Below are 16175 nucleotides of genomic sequence, written 5' to 3'. Positions count from 1 at the left end.
AATATATTAATAAAAATCCTAACCAGTGGGTGGCGGAAATGCACCTTAAGTTGTTGCTCAACCACCAAAAAACCAATAGAAGAAGAAGACGGAAGAGGCGAAAGTTTCCCGCTTTGGTACTAAGGTTGTGTTGTTGTTGTTGTTGCTGGTGTGAACCAGTACTGACAGGCATTAATAATAACAGTCCACCATGAGGAGAACCAGAGGGTCCACCGCTAAGACTAAGAAAGCAGCAGAAAGTGAAGAGGAGGTCCCGTCCGACGCCATAACAGGTCTGTAGCTGTTCGGACTGAGCCGACATGTCTGGACAGAGAACGGCTTCATTCATTAGCTTTATTTTTGCTTTTCTTTAATTTGCCTGATGATAATTCAGCACACCTGGGTCTGGGGGTTCTCCCCCTCGACAAAATGTTACAAAATGCACGCAATTTCCTGCATTCTGGTGCATTTTAGCCTTAATATGAACAAGTAAATAAAATCTTAATAAAAACGCTGGCCCAATAATCTTACTGAACTCAGTCACACTTATGTCATAACTGTGCGTAATGAATAAAAAAAACTGTATTTCTTTACTTTTTATTTCATGTTGCAACAAATTAATCACAGAATTACACTGTTGATACTTGAAGCAAAACAAATTTAATGCTTTTCAATGCCATTTCATTTTTCATGTCCAAATACAATATTTTAATGCCACAAATGCAGAAGTCAGTGCATATTTAATTTAAGATTTGCAAACATTTCATCAAACAGATGAAATGTTCATTCATTCCATTCACATCAAACTGTCTTACAGAACTAGCTACTCGATAATCACAAAATCAACACATTTAAACTGATTGTCAAGTTAACATTAAAACTAGTTAGGTTTGAGTATATGGGGCGGGGGTTGTAACCCCCTAATCCCCACCGTATTTTACGCATATAATCCCAGGTGTGATTCACCACCAGCTAGGAGTAATTGCCTTCTTAAATACACAGTAAACTAGGGGTGTGTATTGCCTGGCATCTGGCGATACGATTCGTATCCCGATACATAGGTCACGATACGATACAATATATTCCGATATTAAAGTATGAGGCGATTATCGCTATTTTTTAAAAATATATATACCTAAGAAACAACTAATCTGTTAATGTGTACACCTTTATGAGAACATTATGTATGAAATATATTTTATTGGCATAGTTTACACTCAAAACATTGGCTTTAACATGCCATGTGCCACCAATTTAAAATAACTTACAATCTGCCTGTGGCTTTTAAACCAACTTTAACTTTAGTTCAACTTAACTGAGGTTTATGCCTAGAACAACAAATAAATGCAGAAAGTTTTTGTTTCAGCGCACTTCTTTGTGTTGTTACAATGTCTCCTGCAATGGAAAAGACTTTCCTGGGTAAATAAAGGTTAAAAAAAAAAAAAAAAAATTGATATGGATGCATTTTGAGTCAATCTGAGAATTGCGCGATGTAATATTGCAATATATTGCCAAATTGCTACTAGAACTAGAAAGTCACTCTTTTCAACTCAAATATACTAATACCATCCAATCTGTGTGTGACCAGTGTGGCAGTGGAAGGGAGATCAGGGTCAGTGGGAGACCTACTCATCTGAAGCCAGCGCCTTGTTGGACTCGGCCGTGTCTGCGGGTGAAACCTCAGTGACCCTTGACCTGGGTTCAGGGACAGACTATGAAGTGGATCTGAAGAAGATGTTCCAAATCAACCCTGTTACAAAGTACAAGAGGAAGATCCGCACTCACGCTGTAAAGCCAGGTACTTTGTCATAAGTTTGTGGGTAAATAAGTCGACTTTGTAGATCAGAGACTCTGAAGCAGACATGGTCTGGGGGCCACATTTAACCCTTATGCTGCGTTCACACCGGATGGGTCACAAAATGTTTGCGCGACCAGATTACATTCAAAGTCAATGGGATAGACGCGCCAAGAGGCAAATTTGTACCCTGTGGGGTATCGCGATCTGATTCGTGCGGCAAGAGCGTTGGCCGCGGAATGCACGCTCCCGATTTTCTGTGACATTCGTCATTCGCTTGAATTGAAAATTATAAACACAGAAAATTACACAAAGACGACAAGTAATATACAAGAATGACTCCATTAATGCAAAACAACAAAACTTCACAAAATGACGGATAAATAACACAAAAATGAATCCGAAAACATACAAAATGACAAATAGTACACAAGAATAAGTCCTGAAATGCAAAACCACAAAAATTCACAAAATGACTCCAAAAACATACAAAATGATGGAAAAAATACATAAAAAGACAACAAAAATGAATCCAAAAACACATAAAATGAGATAAAAATATATACAAAATTAAAAATAAAATGAAAACACACAAACTCTTTGTTTTTTCCTGTGTTAATGCTCAGATTGGTCATTATTCTAAATGCTGACATTTAGGTGAAATTATAGTTTTAGGCCAAAAATTTGCCTTTTCATTTTCTGTAATGTTTTCTTTTTCTCTTTTCACAAGAAAGTGTAAATGAAGCGGTGGCGGTGGCCAAAGATGAGCAACCAGCACAAATAAAAGAAGAAGAAGTGGAGGCAGAGGAACAACCACCAACCAAAAGGAGGAAAGGACAAGGCAAGAAACAGACAACGGCAGAAAAAAAACCTAAAGAGGAATCAACGAGTGAAGGTGATTTAAGGTTTTTATCCTAATTACTTTTCTCTGTTTTACCTTTAAATAAATAGTAACTGTTGTGTGTTGGATGTGATTAATACAGTTTCTATTTTCTTGTGTTAATGAACAGAAGTTGTGAAAACAGTGGTGATGAAAGGAAAAGCTCCAGTGGACTCTGAATGCAAAGCTAAACTGGGAAAGGTCTTTATGCACTTAAGCTACTTTTGTAATGCCTGAATGTTTTTTTTTGCAATAATATTTTATCAAAATTCATAAATAGACATCTTTAGAATTATCAATAGTTTTAGTTTACCATTTAAATAAATATTCAACTTTGTGTTTGTTGTCAACACTGTAAGACATAAAGTTCCCAGTTCACTAAACTGGGAAACATTAACTCTAAATCACCTTTAGTTTTTTAAAATGTGTTTTGTGTATTTTCTCTTCCAGGCTCACATTTACAGTGAAGGAAATGATGTGTTCGATGTGATGCTGAACCAGGTAAAGTTTTAACAAAACAAAACACGTGTGATTGTGAAATTAGAAATTATTATTTGATATGTGTGGGGCGCGCCTTCCCTGGGGGGCGCCAGAGTTCTTCAGGGGAGGTGCAGCGTGCGAGACGAAATAAACCAGAAGAAATCGTGGTAAACATTATCACACAAAGGAGAAGAAGAAAGTGGGAAGTACATGTATCTGTGGTGTCTTAGGGGGACTGATACTCGCACACTTTGAAAACCCTTTGTTTTCCCACAATGCAATGCTGAAAACTTTTCCGACAATGTCAATAAACCAGGATCAAAACAAATGTTTGCACAGCAATTTCAACCTTTTGAGCAAATGATCTTTTATTTATTGATCCATGAGGCCTACACTGTCTTTATCTGCAGCTTTAAACTTTTCCTAATTGACACTGAAGCTCCCGTTATCTTAACAACAACAGAATGGAAGTTTTCAAACCTTAGTGCTAAATTTATCAACATCTGTTTTGTAATTTTCAGACAAATCTTCAGTTCAACAACAACAAATACTACCTGATTCAGCTGCTGGAAGACGACAACGCCAAATCATACAGTGTGTGGGCGAGATGGGGCAGAGGTGAGACAATAGTTTAATGTTTTTATTTATTTATTTGATCCATGAGATTGCCCAGTGTACTAATGGTTTGTTCTTGTCTGCTGCTGCAGTGGGTAAAGTGGGCCAAAACAGTCTCACAGCCTGTGGAGGAGACTTGCTACAGGCCAAAAATGTCTTCAAGAAAAAGTAAGGCTGTGTTTTTTTTTTTTTAATTTTATTTTTATGTTTTTAATAATGTGTATATTTGGGGGTGTCTGGTTTAACGTGTTGCAGGTTTCTTGACAAGACGAAGAATGAGTGGGACGAACGGGATCAATTTGAGAAAGTAGCAGGAAAATACGACATGGTGTTCATGGACTACAGCGCAAATGAGGAGGTAAAACGTTAAACTGACTGCAAGCATAATGACAATGGCTGATTAAACTATTAAAGATTAAATAACATAGTAAAAATGAGGGGGGAGTCACAAACAACAGTGAAATAAGAAGGAAAATCACACAATCGCACAATAAAAATGAACAAAAGGTCCATAAAACAAAGGAAATGTCAGAAAAATACATTTAAGTGACTTCTCTTTTAGAGCAGCCTAACTACCAGCATGTTGATCAGCTCCTGTTGCTACACAAAAACCTAGACACTCCAAAGCCCTAACTTGATGAACAGTTGACTAACTTCAAAAAGTTATGTACAATTTTTATTTTATTTTTGTACGTGTTGTTTACCTCCTTTCTGATGGAGGTTTTATTGTATTTATTTCAGTATAAATCATTGAATAAATAATGATAAATCAGTCAATGACTCAATGTGATTGTTTTTTGGAACTGGGACATATTTCTAAAAGTTTAGGATTCAACTTATGTGTTTGGATAAGGAAAAAATTGTGATAATCGTCACTGTAGGATCACAATACTTATAAAATCAGAATCGTAATTTAAATCGAATCGGCACCCAACAATGGTGATTAAAATCAAATTGGGACAACAGGGTATCGTCCCAGCAATGATAGCTACAATGATAGTTGCATTGCTACACACTTGTTTTGTCATTGTACAGGAGGAGAAGAAGAAGACCACAGTGGATGCCGCCCCCACAGAGAAGATTTCCAAGTTAGATGTGAAGGTTCGGTCGCTTCTGGAGCTCATCTGTGACATCAAAGCCATGGAGGAATGTGTGCTGGAGATGAAGTTTGACATCCAGAAAGCTCCTCTCGGTCCGTACGGCTGTTCAAACTCTAGTTTGATATAATAAATGCACAGTTTGGGTGATTATTCTTTGCTATGTTCTGTTTAATTCCACTGGTAGGTAAACTGACTACAGAGCAGATCCGAGCTGGATATGAAGCGCTGAAGTTAATCGAGGACTGTTTGAAAAAGAAGAAGAGTGGAAATAAAGCTCTGGTGGAGGCGTGCAACCTTTTCTACACCCGCATCCCACACAACTTTGGGTAGGAGATGCACAGCTGTGCCTTTGGTTTATAGGCGTGTGTAACTTTGAGTTTCACTTTTCCAGGTTGAAGACTCCTCCTCTCATTAGTACGGAGGTCCACCTGAAGGAAAAAATGGCTCTACTGGAGGTAGAGCATTTGAATTTAATCTACTTAGTCCTGCCCAGATTAATTATAAACCAGTGTTTCTCAAATGGAGGTACGTGTACCCCTAGGGGGCACTACAGGGCGTACTTGAGAGAGAGATAGTGGAAAATAACAAAGTGTCACCCCAGGCTTGAGATGACCGAAAATGATCAAAACTATAGAAATAAATCTATTCAGGAGCCACTAAATCAGGGTTTTTCAACCTTGGGGTCGGGATCCTATGTGGGGTCGCCTGAAGTTTCTAAAAAAAATTAATTGATTTTTGAAGTTTTTAATTCTTCTTCTTTTTTTATGAAAACAACACATAATTTTAGAACTATTTCTATACTTTCACTTTGTGAAATATAAATCTAGTTAAACTAAAATGCAGTAAAAAAATCTTGATATCAAAATGGGGTCACGATCCAAGAAAAGGGTTGGAAACCACTGCACTAAATACTGTTTCTTTCCACTTATTTACAAAATAAGATCCTTTAAAATGTTGTAGTCAGACAAAGGGGGTACCTGGATTCCAAAATAAGAGAAAGGGGTACTTGAGCCAAAGAAGTTTGCTATAAACCATGAAGGATGAGTTTGTTCCGTGTTGTGTTTCTGAAGGCCCTGAGTGACATCCAGATAGCTGTTAAAATGGTCCAGTCTGGACAGGACAGCGACGAGCATCCTGTGGATCGTCATTATCACTCACTGCAGTGTAAACTGGAGCCTCTGGATCCCAGTGGCAGCAACTACAAAGTGAGTACCACTTTAAGAGATTCATCAGCTGACTGCATTGGGTTTCAACTAGAAGTTATATATTTTAGCATATTGCAGCTTAAAAAGATGGTCCTTTGTACTTTTACTGCAACGATGGGCAACTTTTATCACAGCTGGGGCCACAAAAATGTAATAGTCTGATCTGATATCAACATCTATGTCTGCATTTAGGGCCTATGTTTTTAAGCTAAATAATTATATTCTGGATTTATCTCCTTTAGCGGGCTTCACCTAACCTAACCAAACATAGAACAGAAGCTGCCCTACAACAGGCTGAGTTAAGCGTGTTGATTTCAGTCTGGTTAAACGGTGAATATTACAGCATCAGACCAATCACAATCACAGAGGAACTGAGAGCAACTTACGTCACAATTGAAGAATAATTCTTTAAAAATATGAAAATCCATAAATTAGACCAAAAACAACATTGTTGCTGCAGTGAAAGCAGAAAGTAATTAATGCAGGAATTGATGAGTGTTAATGCTTAAATTAGTGAGATTATAAAAGAAGAATAAACAGACATTCTGATCAGTTTCCCTTTCTCTTTTACTTTGTCTCTGGTCTGATGCTGCATTCATACAGATCAGCTTATTACATCATAAGGTGGTATATATTTATATTTTACATTATCTTACAGGACTGAGGCTCTTTGCATTACTCCAGAGTACATTAATGAATGAATGAATAGTTATGAATTTATTGGTCTTAAAGCGCCCGACGCACACAAGCTTTATCATCTAACTTATTTTACTTATTTTACTTTATCAGTCCATCAGATATTAATCTATATCTTTCCTAAAGGATGTCATTGGTAAATTAAAGGATTGCATCAGTTTGTAAATATTATCTCTCTCCTGTCAGCTGTCAGATCAGATTCACACAGTGACGTGTTCACACAACACCTTTTATTGGACAGCTCGCTTTCTAATGTCGGGGCCAAATTTACGGTTACCTCGGCTTTAACTTGTGATGGATGCTCTGCATTGATAAATGATAAGAACCAGACTGAAAAAGTTGATGAAGTAATAAATTTTTTTTTTATTCTAAACGATATAGAAAAGGAGTACAAAGCAGGATCGATGAGGGAGATGTGACCGGCCGGTCGGAGGAAAAAGAACAGAACTAACTGGAAAACTGTCCACATAGTATATTTTACAGATTGATAGCCCCACCCCAGACGATTGGACAGGAAGAGAGGTCAGCTTGCCCCATGGGCTTGGTGCCACCGGTATCGCATATGATAGCCACATGCGTAGATGTGCGTAGGTGTGTGGCGTCTGTGTGTGGCGTCTGTGGGTGCTGACCAACCTTGAGCTGCAGCTGTGTTTATCAAATGAGGCATGTGAGCGTTTCTGACCTTCCCAAGGTAGAAAGACAGACAAAGAGAGTGATTGAAAGTTACATCTCGAGGCAGGTATACAGTTAATTGAGTAAGATCGATGAGTAAATACATGAGTAAATATAATTTATTAATTTTGCCACCACACTAAGAAAACTGATTCGTCAGGAGGCGGGACTTTATCACTCGCTAAATAGGCCAAAATTCGCCAAAACCTGCTCCCGACCAGGCTAGCCATTCAGCGTGAGTTTACATGGGGATTTAGCTCCGTAAGTCGTTAGCAAGCTTCGTAGTCCAGCACACACTGATTAAATCCTGGAAGTTAGCGAGATGAGTGGTAATCTCGCTTCGTAACTTACCCCCTTAGAATAATGACCAATCTGAGCTTTAATGCAGGAAAGAACAATAGGGGGGGTTTTATTGACATTTTGTGTGTTTTTGAGACATGTTTTTGGTATTTTGTATATTTTGTTTAGTGTGTTTTTGTTGTTATACTTGTGTGCTTTTGTTGTCGCATTGTATATTTTTGTCATTTTGTATATTTTTCTCATCTTGTATGTTTTAAGAGTAATTTTGTGTATTTTTGTTGTCATAATGTGTTTTTGGAGTAATTTTTGTCATTTTGTGTGTATTTTTGTCATCATCTTATGTTTCAAGAGTAATTTTGCGCATTTTTGTTGTCATGTGTCTTTTGTGTATTTTTGTTATAGAGTGTGTTTTTGGAGTAATTCTGTATATTTTTCTGTCATTTTGTGTATTTTTGTATGCCTCATTTTGTGCATTTTTGTTGTTGTATTGTGTTTTTGAAGTCATTATTGTGTATTTTTGTTGTCATGTATATTTTTTTTAATCATTTTGTATATTTTTTTGTCGTAATGTTGGTTTTTGGAGTAATTTTGTGTGTGCATTTTTGTTGTCAAAACATCTCAATTACTAAATTAGAATAAGGGCTGCTTGTTGCCCATGTGTGTTTTTTTGTCTAAATCATTAGTTTTGTGCTACTCTGCCTGAGTTGTGCATTAAGTAAAATCTTTTCTGAAGATCATAGACAAGTACCTGCAGTCGACCCACGCCTCCACCCACAACTACTACACCATGACCTTGGTGGATTGCTTCTCGGTGGACAGGGAAGGGGAAAACGACAACTTTCTTTCACAGTTACACAACAAGTGAGTAGATCAGATGCACACTGAGATTAAAACACTGTGTTTCTGAGCTGTTAAAATCCACCAAAACAATGGAAAACTGTGTTTTTCAAACAGGACTCTTCTCTGGCATGGTTCACGTCTCTCTAACTGGGTCGGCATTCTTAGTAAAGGCCTCAGGGTGGCCCCACCTGAATCTCCTGTCACTGGTTACATGGTAGGATGGTTGAAACTCGTCTACATTTGACACGTTTTTATTGTTTGCTCATCTTGACAATATTTTGTCAGTAGTATTAAAACTGAAGTATCAGTATGACATTTTAACTTAAAATTGCTGGAGATAATTTTTTATCAGATAAAGACACAGTGTAGGCCTCATTGATCAATGAATCAAAGATCAATGCTTGAAGAAAGACGTCGAAGATTTTGTTAGGAGAAATGAACAGTTTTTGTTGTTAATTATTATAATGAGAAGCTAGTTAATTCACAAAAAAAGGCATTAAATAAGTATGCACTTCTTCCCACTCCTTTTTCAAAAATATGAACTGAATTGCAAAATTGTGTTGAGAATCTTTTTGTTTTATTTGTTTATTATATTTTGTTCACATGTTGGAAATAAATAAAATAAAACTATCATTCAAAAAACGCAAAAGGTTGAAATTACAGCTCGAAATTTTGTTTTCATCCCCATCATCTTTCTCACGTTGTTGGAAAAGTTCTTTGCATTGCATTCTGGGATATGGAGTCCTGTACACGGATGCACAGAAGTACCAAAGTTACTTCCCAACTAGGGCTGGGCGATATGGCCTTTTATAAATACCGCGATATTTTTAGGCCATGTCACGATACACGATATATATCTCGATATTTTGCATTACCCTTGAATTAACACTTTGATGCACAAAATCACACCAGTATGATGATTCTATATGTCTACATTAAAACATTCTTGATCATACTGCATTAATATATGCCAATTTTAAACTTTCATGCAAAAAAGGGGATATCACAACTAAGTCAAAGTTGACATAACTGTATTTATTAAACAGTGAGTGGCTCAAACATAAAATTGTCAACAGAAAGTGCACGTTCTGTGCAAAATTGTCACAGAGACATTTCAAAACAAGACATTAGTGCAGGATGCAACTCACATGGCATTTCAAAACACAAAATTAAAGTGCACTTTTTGTACACAATGCCACTACAATATTTTAAAAACAAATAGTGCCCTTTTGTGCATGTTGTCATTAAGATGACATTTCAAAACAACACTAAATTTAAGTGCACCTTTTGTGCATAATGCCACTAAGATATTTAAAAAAAAAAAAAAAAAAAAAGTCAGCGAGTTTAACGGTATGGTCATTTTCAACACCGCACAGACTACAAGCTGCGATATATCGAGTATATTCGATATATCGCCCAGCCCTATTCCCAACACATTTCTGGTAAAACTTGTGGAAGTAAAAACATTTCTATGCATCATTCTAGGGGACTCCACATCTCACAATGTCAATAAACCAAGTGGAGATTCAAATAAATATTCGAGCGGCAATTTCTACCTTTTACATCTTTTTTTTTTGAGCAAATGATCATTGATTTATTGATCGTTAGGCCAACACTGGATTTATCTGATGAATAAACTTGTCTTCAGCAGCTTTATGCGTAACTTTCTTTGTCTATTTTTTCCCATCCAGTTCGGTAAAGGCATCTACTTTGCAGACATGTCGTCAAAAAGTGCCAACTACTGTTTTACCAACGAGTCCAACTCGACTGGACTGCTCCTGCTGTGTGAGGTGAGTTCGCTTCTCATTTATTTTGTATATCGTGAAAAAAGTTCAGAAAACATTATTGTTTATGCTGCGGTCAGTTAAAGCAAAAGTTGGAAAAGAGACACTGACTCGTCATCCATGGTGAAAAGGCACCAGTAAAGGGCGCCTGTAAGCTTTTAGCTTCACCCTGCATTAATGTAACAATGCATTGTTGAGTGTTAATGTTTTGTGTGTGAGTGCAGGTTGCCCTGGGAGACGCCAACGAGCTGCTACACGCCGATTACGACGCCAACAATCTACCAGCTGGAAAACACTGCACCAAAGGCCTGGGACAGACTGGACCTGACCCCAAAAACTCAGTCACCCTGTTAGTCTGTTTCAATACTATGACACGTTTCATACGAGGCTGGAAAATGATCAGCTGTACACAATTAGCGCTAAAATCACTGTGTAACACAGCAAAAATACTTTCTGATAGACATACATGACTAAATTTTGTCATAGTTTTGGTGTTATATTTAAAGACAGAACAAGTCTTTTTTTGTGTATTTATTTTTTAATGTTTTTGTATATATTTTTCTCTAATTTTATGTGTTTTTCGATTAATTTTTGTGTGTTTTTGTTGTCCTGTGTATTTTTTTTATCACTTTATGTTTTTGGAGTCATTTTGTTTTTTTGTCCCTTTGTGGTTTTTTTTGGTCATTTTGTACATTTACTTTGGGGGCCGCACAAAATGTAGTCATTTTGTGTGTTTTTGGAGTCACTTTGTATATTCCTTTTGATGTTTTGTGTATTATGTCATTTTGTGCTTTTTTGTTGTCATTTTGAATATTTATTATTTATACTTTTATGTATTTTTGCTGTCATAATGGGTAAAATTTGTGGACATTTTGTGTATTCGAAAATTTTGTTGTCTATTGTATTTTTCTCAAATTTTGTAAACATTTTTTTCAAGTCATTTTGCATTTACTAGCAGGGCCGCCATTTTCCCACGTCATACAGTACCTAAATTGTGTACAGAGTTAAGTTTTAGCATTTAGTTTCCCCACAGTTTAAATTAACAGGGAGGTTTAAGGAACAAAAGCAGAACAAATCTGAATCTGAATAATGTATATTTTCGAAACGATTGATCAACATGCTTCCTTTGTCTCTGATTATTTTCTTTCTGTCATTTAGGGACGGTGCCACAGTGCCGTTGGGCCCCGGTGTGAAAACAGGCGTGGGTAAAAATAGCAGCTACTCCCTTCTCTACAATGAGTTCATCGTGTACAACCCGGCCCAGGTCCGTTTGAAGTATCTGCTGCGTGTGAAGTTTAACTACTAAGACTCATCACAGCGAGGAGACGACTCAGCGTTCACGTTCTGCTTAATATATTATAAACCTGTTAACAGAAATGTTTACCTTTCCATCCACTAGCAAAAATGTTTTACAATCATCGAGTGACTGCTGCAATGCTTGACTTATTATTTGAGTCTTGAACTTCAGTTATTAATTGAGTTATTATATGTAAAGCTGAAAATATGTGTAAAAAATAACTCATCATACTGCAGTGATGCTATTTTTTAATTTTTTGGACAGGTTCGATAGTTTTCGGTAAATGTTTTTCAAGCAATAAAACGTCAGAACTGTTTTTCCTTCTACAGTTTCACATTGTGGTTTTTATCTCTCTATTGTCGAATGTTTTTCTTTGTTATGGTTGTGGAACGACAGTTTGTAGAATGTTGGATTGAAATGGTCTCGGGGTGTTTTTGCACTAGTTTTTTTTTCATGTTGCTTTTACAATGTACAAGTACATTAAAATTCATTAAAAATGGATTTAAAAAGTTATTTCATCTGGACTTATTACAGTTTTTTTTTTTTTTTTTTTTCAATCTTTTTGATCTGAAACTTTAAAAATACATTCTGAATATAACCTTTAAAGTATGGAGGACCAAACCTGCCAAAAATGAAAATTAAATGAATAAATAAATGTGGAAAAAAAGAAATTAAATACAAGGCAAAAAAATAATAAAATACAAATGTTTAAATAAAAATACATTAAATAAATACATACAAAAATTAAAAAATACTATCCAAAAATGAAATGTAAAAAAACTAAACCCATATAAAATTATTTTACTTTTATTCATTTATTTTCTAAATATTAAAATATATATATTCAATTTTGTTCGTTTATTCATAAATTTTTTTAGTTTTTACCTTTTGTATTTTTTTCCACTTATATTTATTTGTATTTAAATTTCCTGTTTGCTATTTTTCACGTTATTAATTTATTTTTTAATTTTGGCAGGTTTGATCCTTTATGTTAAAGATGACCCACACAGAGAAAAACATTCTGAGAATTTATTAACACTTTAAAGATAAAAATTCTGATTTTTTTAAAATTATTTTCAAACAAATACAAGATTCTGTTACAACATAGAGCCAATATCATCCGACCAGCAGCAAAAATGAGCGTTTTGGTTTGTAAGTGGGTACACCCCTTCAAAGGCAGAAATATTTCAAAATAAGATATTGTAATAGAGGCCTTTTCTTTACAGCTTTGTTTGCGATGATCACATGTGCATCATGTCTGTTTAACATTGTTACCTCCTCCCCAGCAGGTAGAGGAAGAGGAGTATAATATCAAGGTAGATGGTGAGTGCAGCTCTGACATATTCCTCTGGATCCAGACGGAAACTCATCACTCCCATCATGAGCTGACAGTCGATCAGTAGGAACTGGGATGGATGAGGGAAAAAAAACCTTATTAAATGTATTCATGTAACATGTATTGTCTTTAATTTCTTTTTACCAGAGAATAGAAAAGAGCTCCCAGGCATCCATAGACGACATCAGTGATGTAGGAGTTGTAGAAGATGCAGATGATTCCAAACATGATGAGATCCACGGCAAGAATCAATACAACACCATAACAAATGGTAAAATCCCATTTGGTCTAAAAAATAAATAAAAGGAAACCAGTGATAGTTTAAACATTCATTCCTGTATGTGACGCCCTTTTTAGTTGTATCTTTAGACTATGCTGCACCTCACCTTTAATAATTTAATAATTCTTATATAAAATCAGCATGTGATAAGCATGTTTTTATGAGTGGACATCCATCTATTGATTGTTTGACATTCTATCAAGAAAATAAGTGTGTAGCATGTATACTATGCTTTATTACCCTCCTACTGCCAATACATGTGATGTACTGTGGGAGGAGAATAAGGAAGAAAGCAGAAAATGAACAGAGTAAACATGTAAACTTTAAATTCCCCTTGAATTAAAAAAAAAAGTTTTAAGATCTCGAAGGCAATTCATCCATCATGATGATGATTATCTACCTGTGCTGAGAACAGGATGATGCTGACTGTAATGACCAATGTGACTCCCATCATGATGATCACAGCGTAGGTGTCGTGAAACGAGGCAATGGTCCCCACCATGTAGGATAAACTCAAGGTGACAACAGCCTGTTGGGACACACACACACACCAGTCTGTTGAAGAATACAACCTAAACATTTGTTAAACTCACTAAATATCTACATGGTTTACTTTCACTTGTATCTATAAATCCTATTCAACTTTTCATCCTTATTTGAACCTTTTTTTTTTTTTCTTCCATGTTAATGTTAGTTGCTTTGTATAAAGATATGTTCGGTGGCCCTGAAGTGCAAAACACAAATGCAACAGAGAGAACATCCAAAAAAGAAAACACAAACACAAAAAAGAAACCGTAAGATAATCATTGAACGACACCTGCCTCATTCAGTCAGTGATGTCACGTGAGCCAACCCTTCCACCGACATCTTCCGGTTTCGTTTGCAATTTCTGTTTTGTCGTTTGTGTTTGCATTTTCTTTATTGTGTTTTGTGTTTTTTTTGCGTTCCCATTTTGTCTTTTGCGTTTGCATTTTCTTTTTTGCATTCATGTTTTGTCTTTTGCATTTTTTTGCGTTGGGGTTTTGTCTTTTGTGTTATCTTTTTTTTTGCGTTCCCGTTTTCTTTTTTGTGTTTTCTTTTTTGCATTTTCTTTTTTTGGGTTTTCTTTTTTTGGGTTTTCTTTTTTGTGTTCATGTTTTGTCTTTTGCGTGAGAATTTTCTTTTTTGTGTTTGTGTTTTTTCTTTTGTGTGCTCTCTGTCCTGATGAATAAATATATAATCTCTAATGCAGTGCTTCATTGATGAGGACAGGCCGTTGGACCCACCAGTCCCACCACGTTCCAGGGGTGACGGCGGCTGAAGGATTCAGAGAAGCTGAGGGCGATGGCGACCACTGCAAAGATGATGAAGGAGCTTAAATAGGCCCAAAGGTTGGTTTGCACCGCCTCCTTAACCACGGTAGAGAAGGTGAACACACACACCACACTGAAGGTGAACAGCAGCTGCAGGATGAGGAGGCTGAAGACCTGAAGAGAAAACCATGACAAGACAGTTTTACTATAACTAAATAAACTTTTTTTTTTTGGGGGGGGTTCAGTTACGTAAAACAGGAAGGTCCTTTCATGTTCATTGTTTTTCAGGTACAACTTTTACCAAAATGAGATCTTTGCAAATACATGGAAGAAGTAATCGATGCTCAGTCTGCAGGTGTGGGCAACTGGTTGAACCCCCGGGGGCCAAAGTAATGTAAAATCACAGAAAAATACATAAAAAAAGCAAAAACACTAACAAAAATACACAGTGACTCCAAAAATATATAAAATCACAAGAAAATATACAAAATTACTCAAAAAAAAAAACTATTTTCCAATAAGACAACAATAAAAAACACAGAAAACCCTTTTGTTCTTTTGTGTGTTAATGCCCACGTTGGTCTTCATTCCAAGTGTTAATCTTGTGCCCACGTATCAGACAATCACTTTTTTTTTTTTTCCTTTGGTTGAAAAAGTGGTAAAAAGAAATAGGGAAAGGAGGAGTTGGGGTAATGTAATTTAAAAAGTAGGAACAATTTGTTTAAACTGGCAAAAAATGGGCATGACGATCCGTGAATGTGTTTAAATTAAATATAGTTGCATAAAAATGGTAAAAATAAGCAAGAATGGGCTTAAGTTGTTCAAAAAATATTCTGAGTTTCTTGAAGTAATCTGACAACCCCTTCCCAGTGTCTCATGAGCTCAAATGGGGCCCTGGCCCAAAGGTTTAGAACCCCTAAGAACCCCTAATGTAGATCATAAAACAATTAAAACTGTGATAGGGCCAAAATAAACAAATAAATAATACATAATAATGATATGATACACTAAAATGAGTGATGTCTCAAAGCAAAATACTTAAAATTAAAATAAAAATTAAATGTTAGTACCAACCTTTCTAATAAAACCTCTCCTCACTGTGTCATCATCAAAGGAAGATGATGATAGGAGTGGAGTTGTGTCCTCTGCAGTCGATGGGAGAAAGCCAGGGAAAGACTCGTATCCAGCAGAAGGTTGGCAGATCGATGTGCTCTCAGCTTTAGGGACACTGTTCATCACTGGAGCTGCAGAATACGGCGGGGGCTTCTCATTGTGGTAGGAAGAGGTCAACGTATCAGACCCAGGAGTTTTTGGGGGTTTGAGGCTCTCAGGTTTATCTGACATTGTGAATGAAAAGGAAAGATCTGAAGAAAGGGGACACAAAAACATCAAAGTTGTGGAAAAAATCAGCTTCACCCTCTTAAATATCATGTAAAAGGTTGTTGTCTGACAGAACAAAAGCTTGAAAAGAAGATTCTAGCCTTTTTCAACCATGGGGTCATGACCCCATGCGGGCTCGCCTGAAGTGTCTAGTAATTGATTAAAAGAAATACATTTAAAACATTTTAAATTATTATAATTTTTCAAATTAAAACAACACACAATTTTAAAGAAGTATATTCTG

General features: G+C 36.1%; 2 protein-coding genes across 2 annotated transcripts; one reads left to right on the top strand and one right to left on the bottom strand.

Moving 5' to 3' along the window:
- The first annotated feature begins 97 nt into the window (after positions 1-97).
- LOC114479282 (poly [ADP-ribose] polymerase 2-like) lies at positions 98-11652 on the top strand. The gene is made up of 17 exons (XM_028472881.1): positions 98-272; positions 1568-1777; positions 2505-2669; positions 2785-2855; positions 3105-3155; positions 3656-3752; positions 3842-3917; positions 4005-4107; positions 4785-4941; positions 5034-5175; positions 5241-5304; positions 5920-6054; positions 8456-8583; positions 8677-8776; positions 10254-10352; positions 10571-10695; positions 11505-11652. The coding sequence occupies exons 1-17, from the start codon at positions 191-193 to the stop codon at positions 11650-11652; spliced, it is 1953 nt and encodes a 650-aa protein (XP_028328682.1). The 5' UTR covers positions 98-190.
- Positions 11653-12914: 1262 nt separating this feature from the next.
- LOC114479574 (protein lifeguard 1-like) lies at positions 12915-15772 on the bottom strand (the record flags this gene model as incomplete). The annotated part of the gene is made up of 5 exons (XM_028473318.1): positions 12915-13049; positions 13124-13267; positions 13660-13788; positions 14525-14725; positions 15626-15772. Coding segments are annotated over 5 exons (756 nt in total), but the record flags the coding sequence as incomplete, so codon positions are not given.
- Between the last annotated feature and the right edge of the window lie 403 nt (positions 15773-16175).

Source organism: Gouania willdenowi, chromosome 17 (assembly GCF_900634775.1).
Source record: "Gouania willdenowi chromosome 17, fGouWil2.1, whole genome shotgun sequence".
Lineage (NCBI taxonomy): Eukaryota > Metazoa > Chordata > Actinopteri > Blenniiformes > Gobiesocidae > Gouania > Gouania willdenowi.
This window is presented reverse-complemented; position numbering and strand designations above follow the sequence as displayed.

Coding starts and splice junctions, on each gene's coding strand:
- LOC114479282 (XM_028472881.1), top strand. CDS start 191: ATGAGGAGAACCAGAGGGTCCACCGCTAAGACTAAGAAAGCAGCAGAA. Junction 2,670..2,784: donor AGAGGAATCAACGAGTGAAG/GTGATTTAAGGT, acceptor GTTAATGAACAG/AAGTTGTGAAAACAGTGGTG. Junction 8,584..8,676: donor CTTTCACAGTTACACAACAA/GTGAGTAGATCA, acceptor TTTTTCAAACAG/GACTCTTCTCTGGCATGGTT.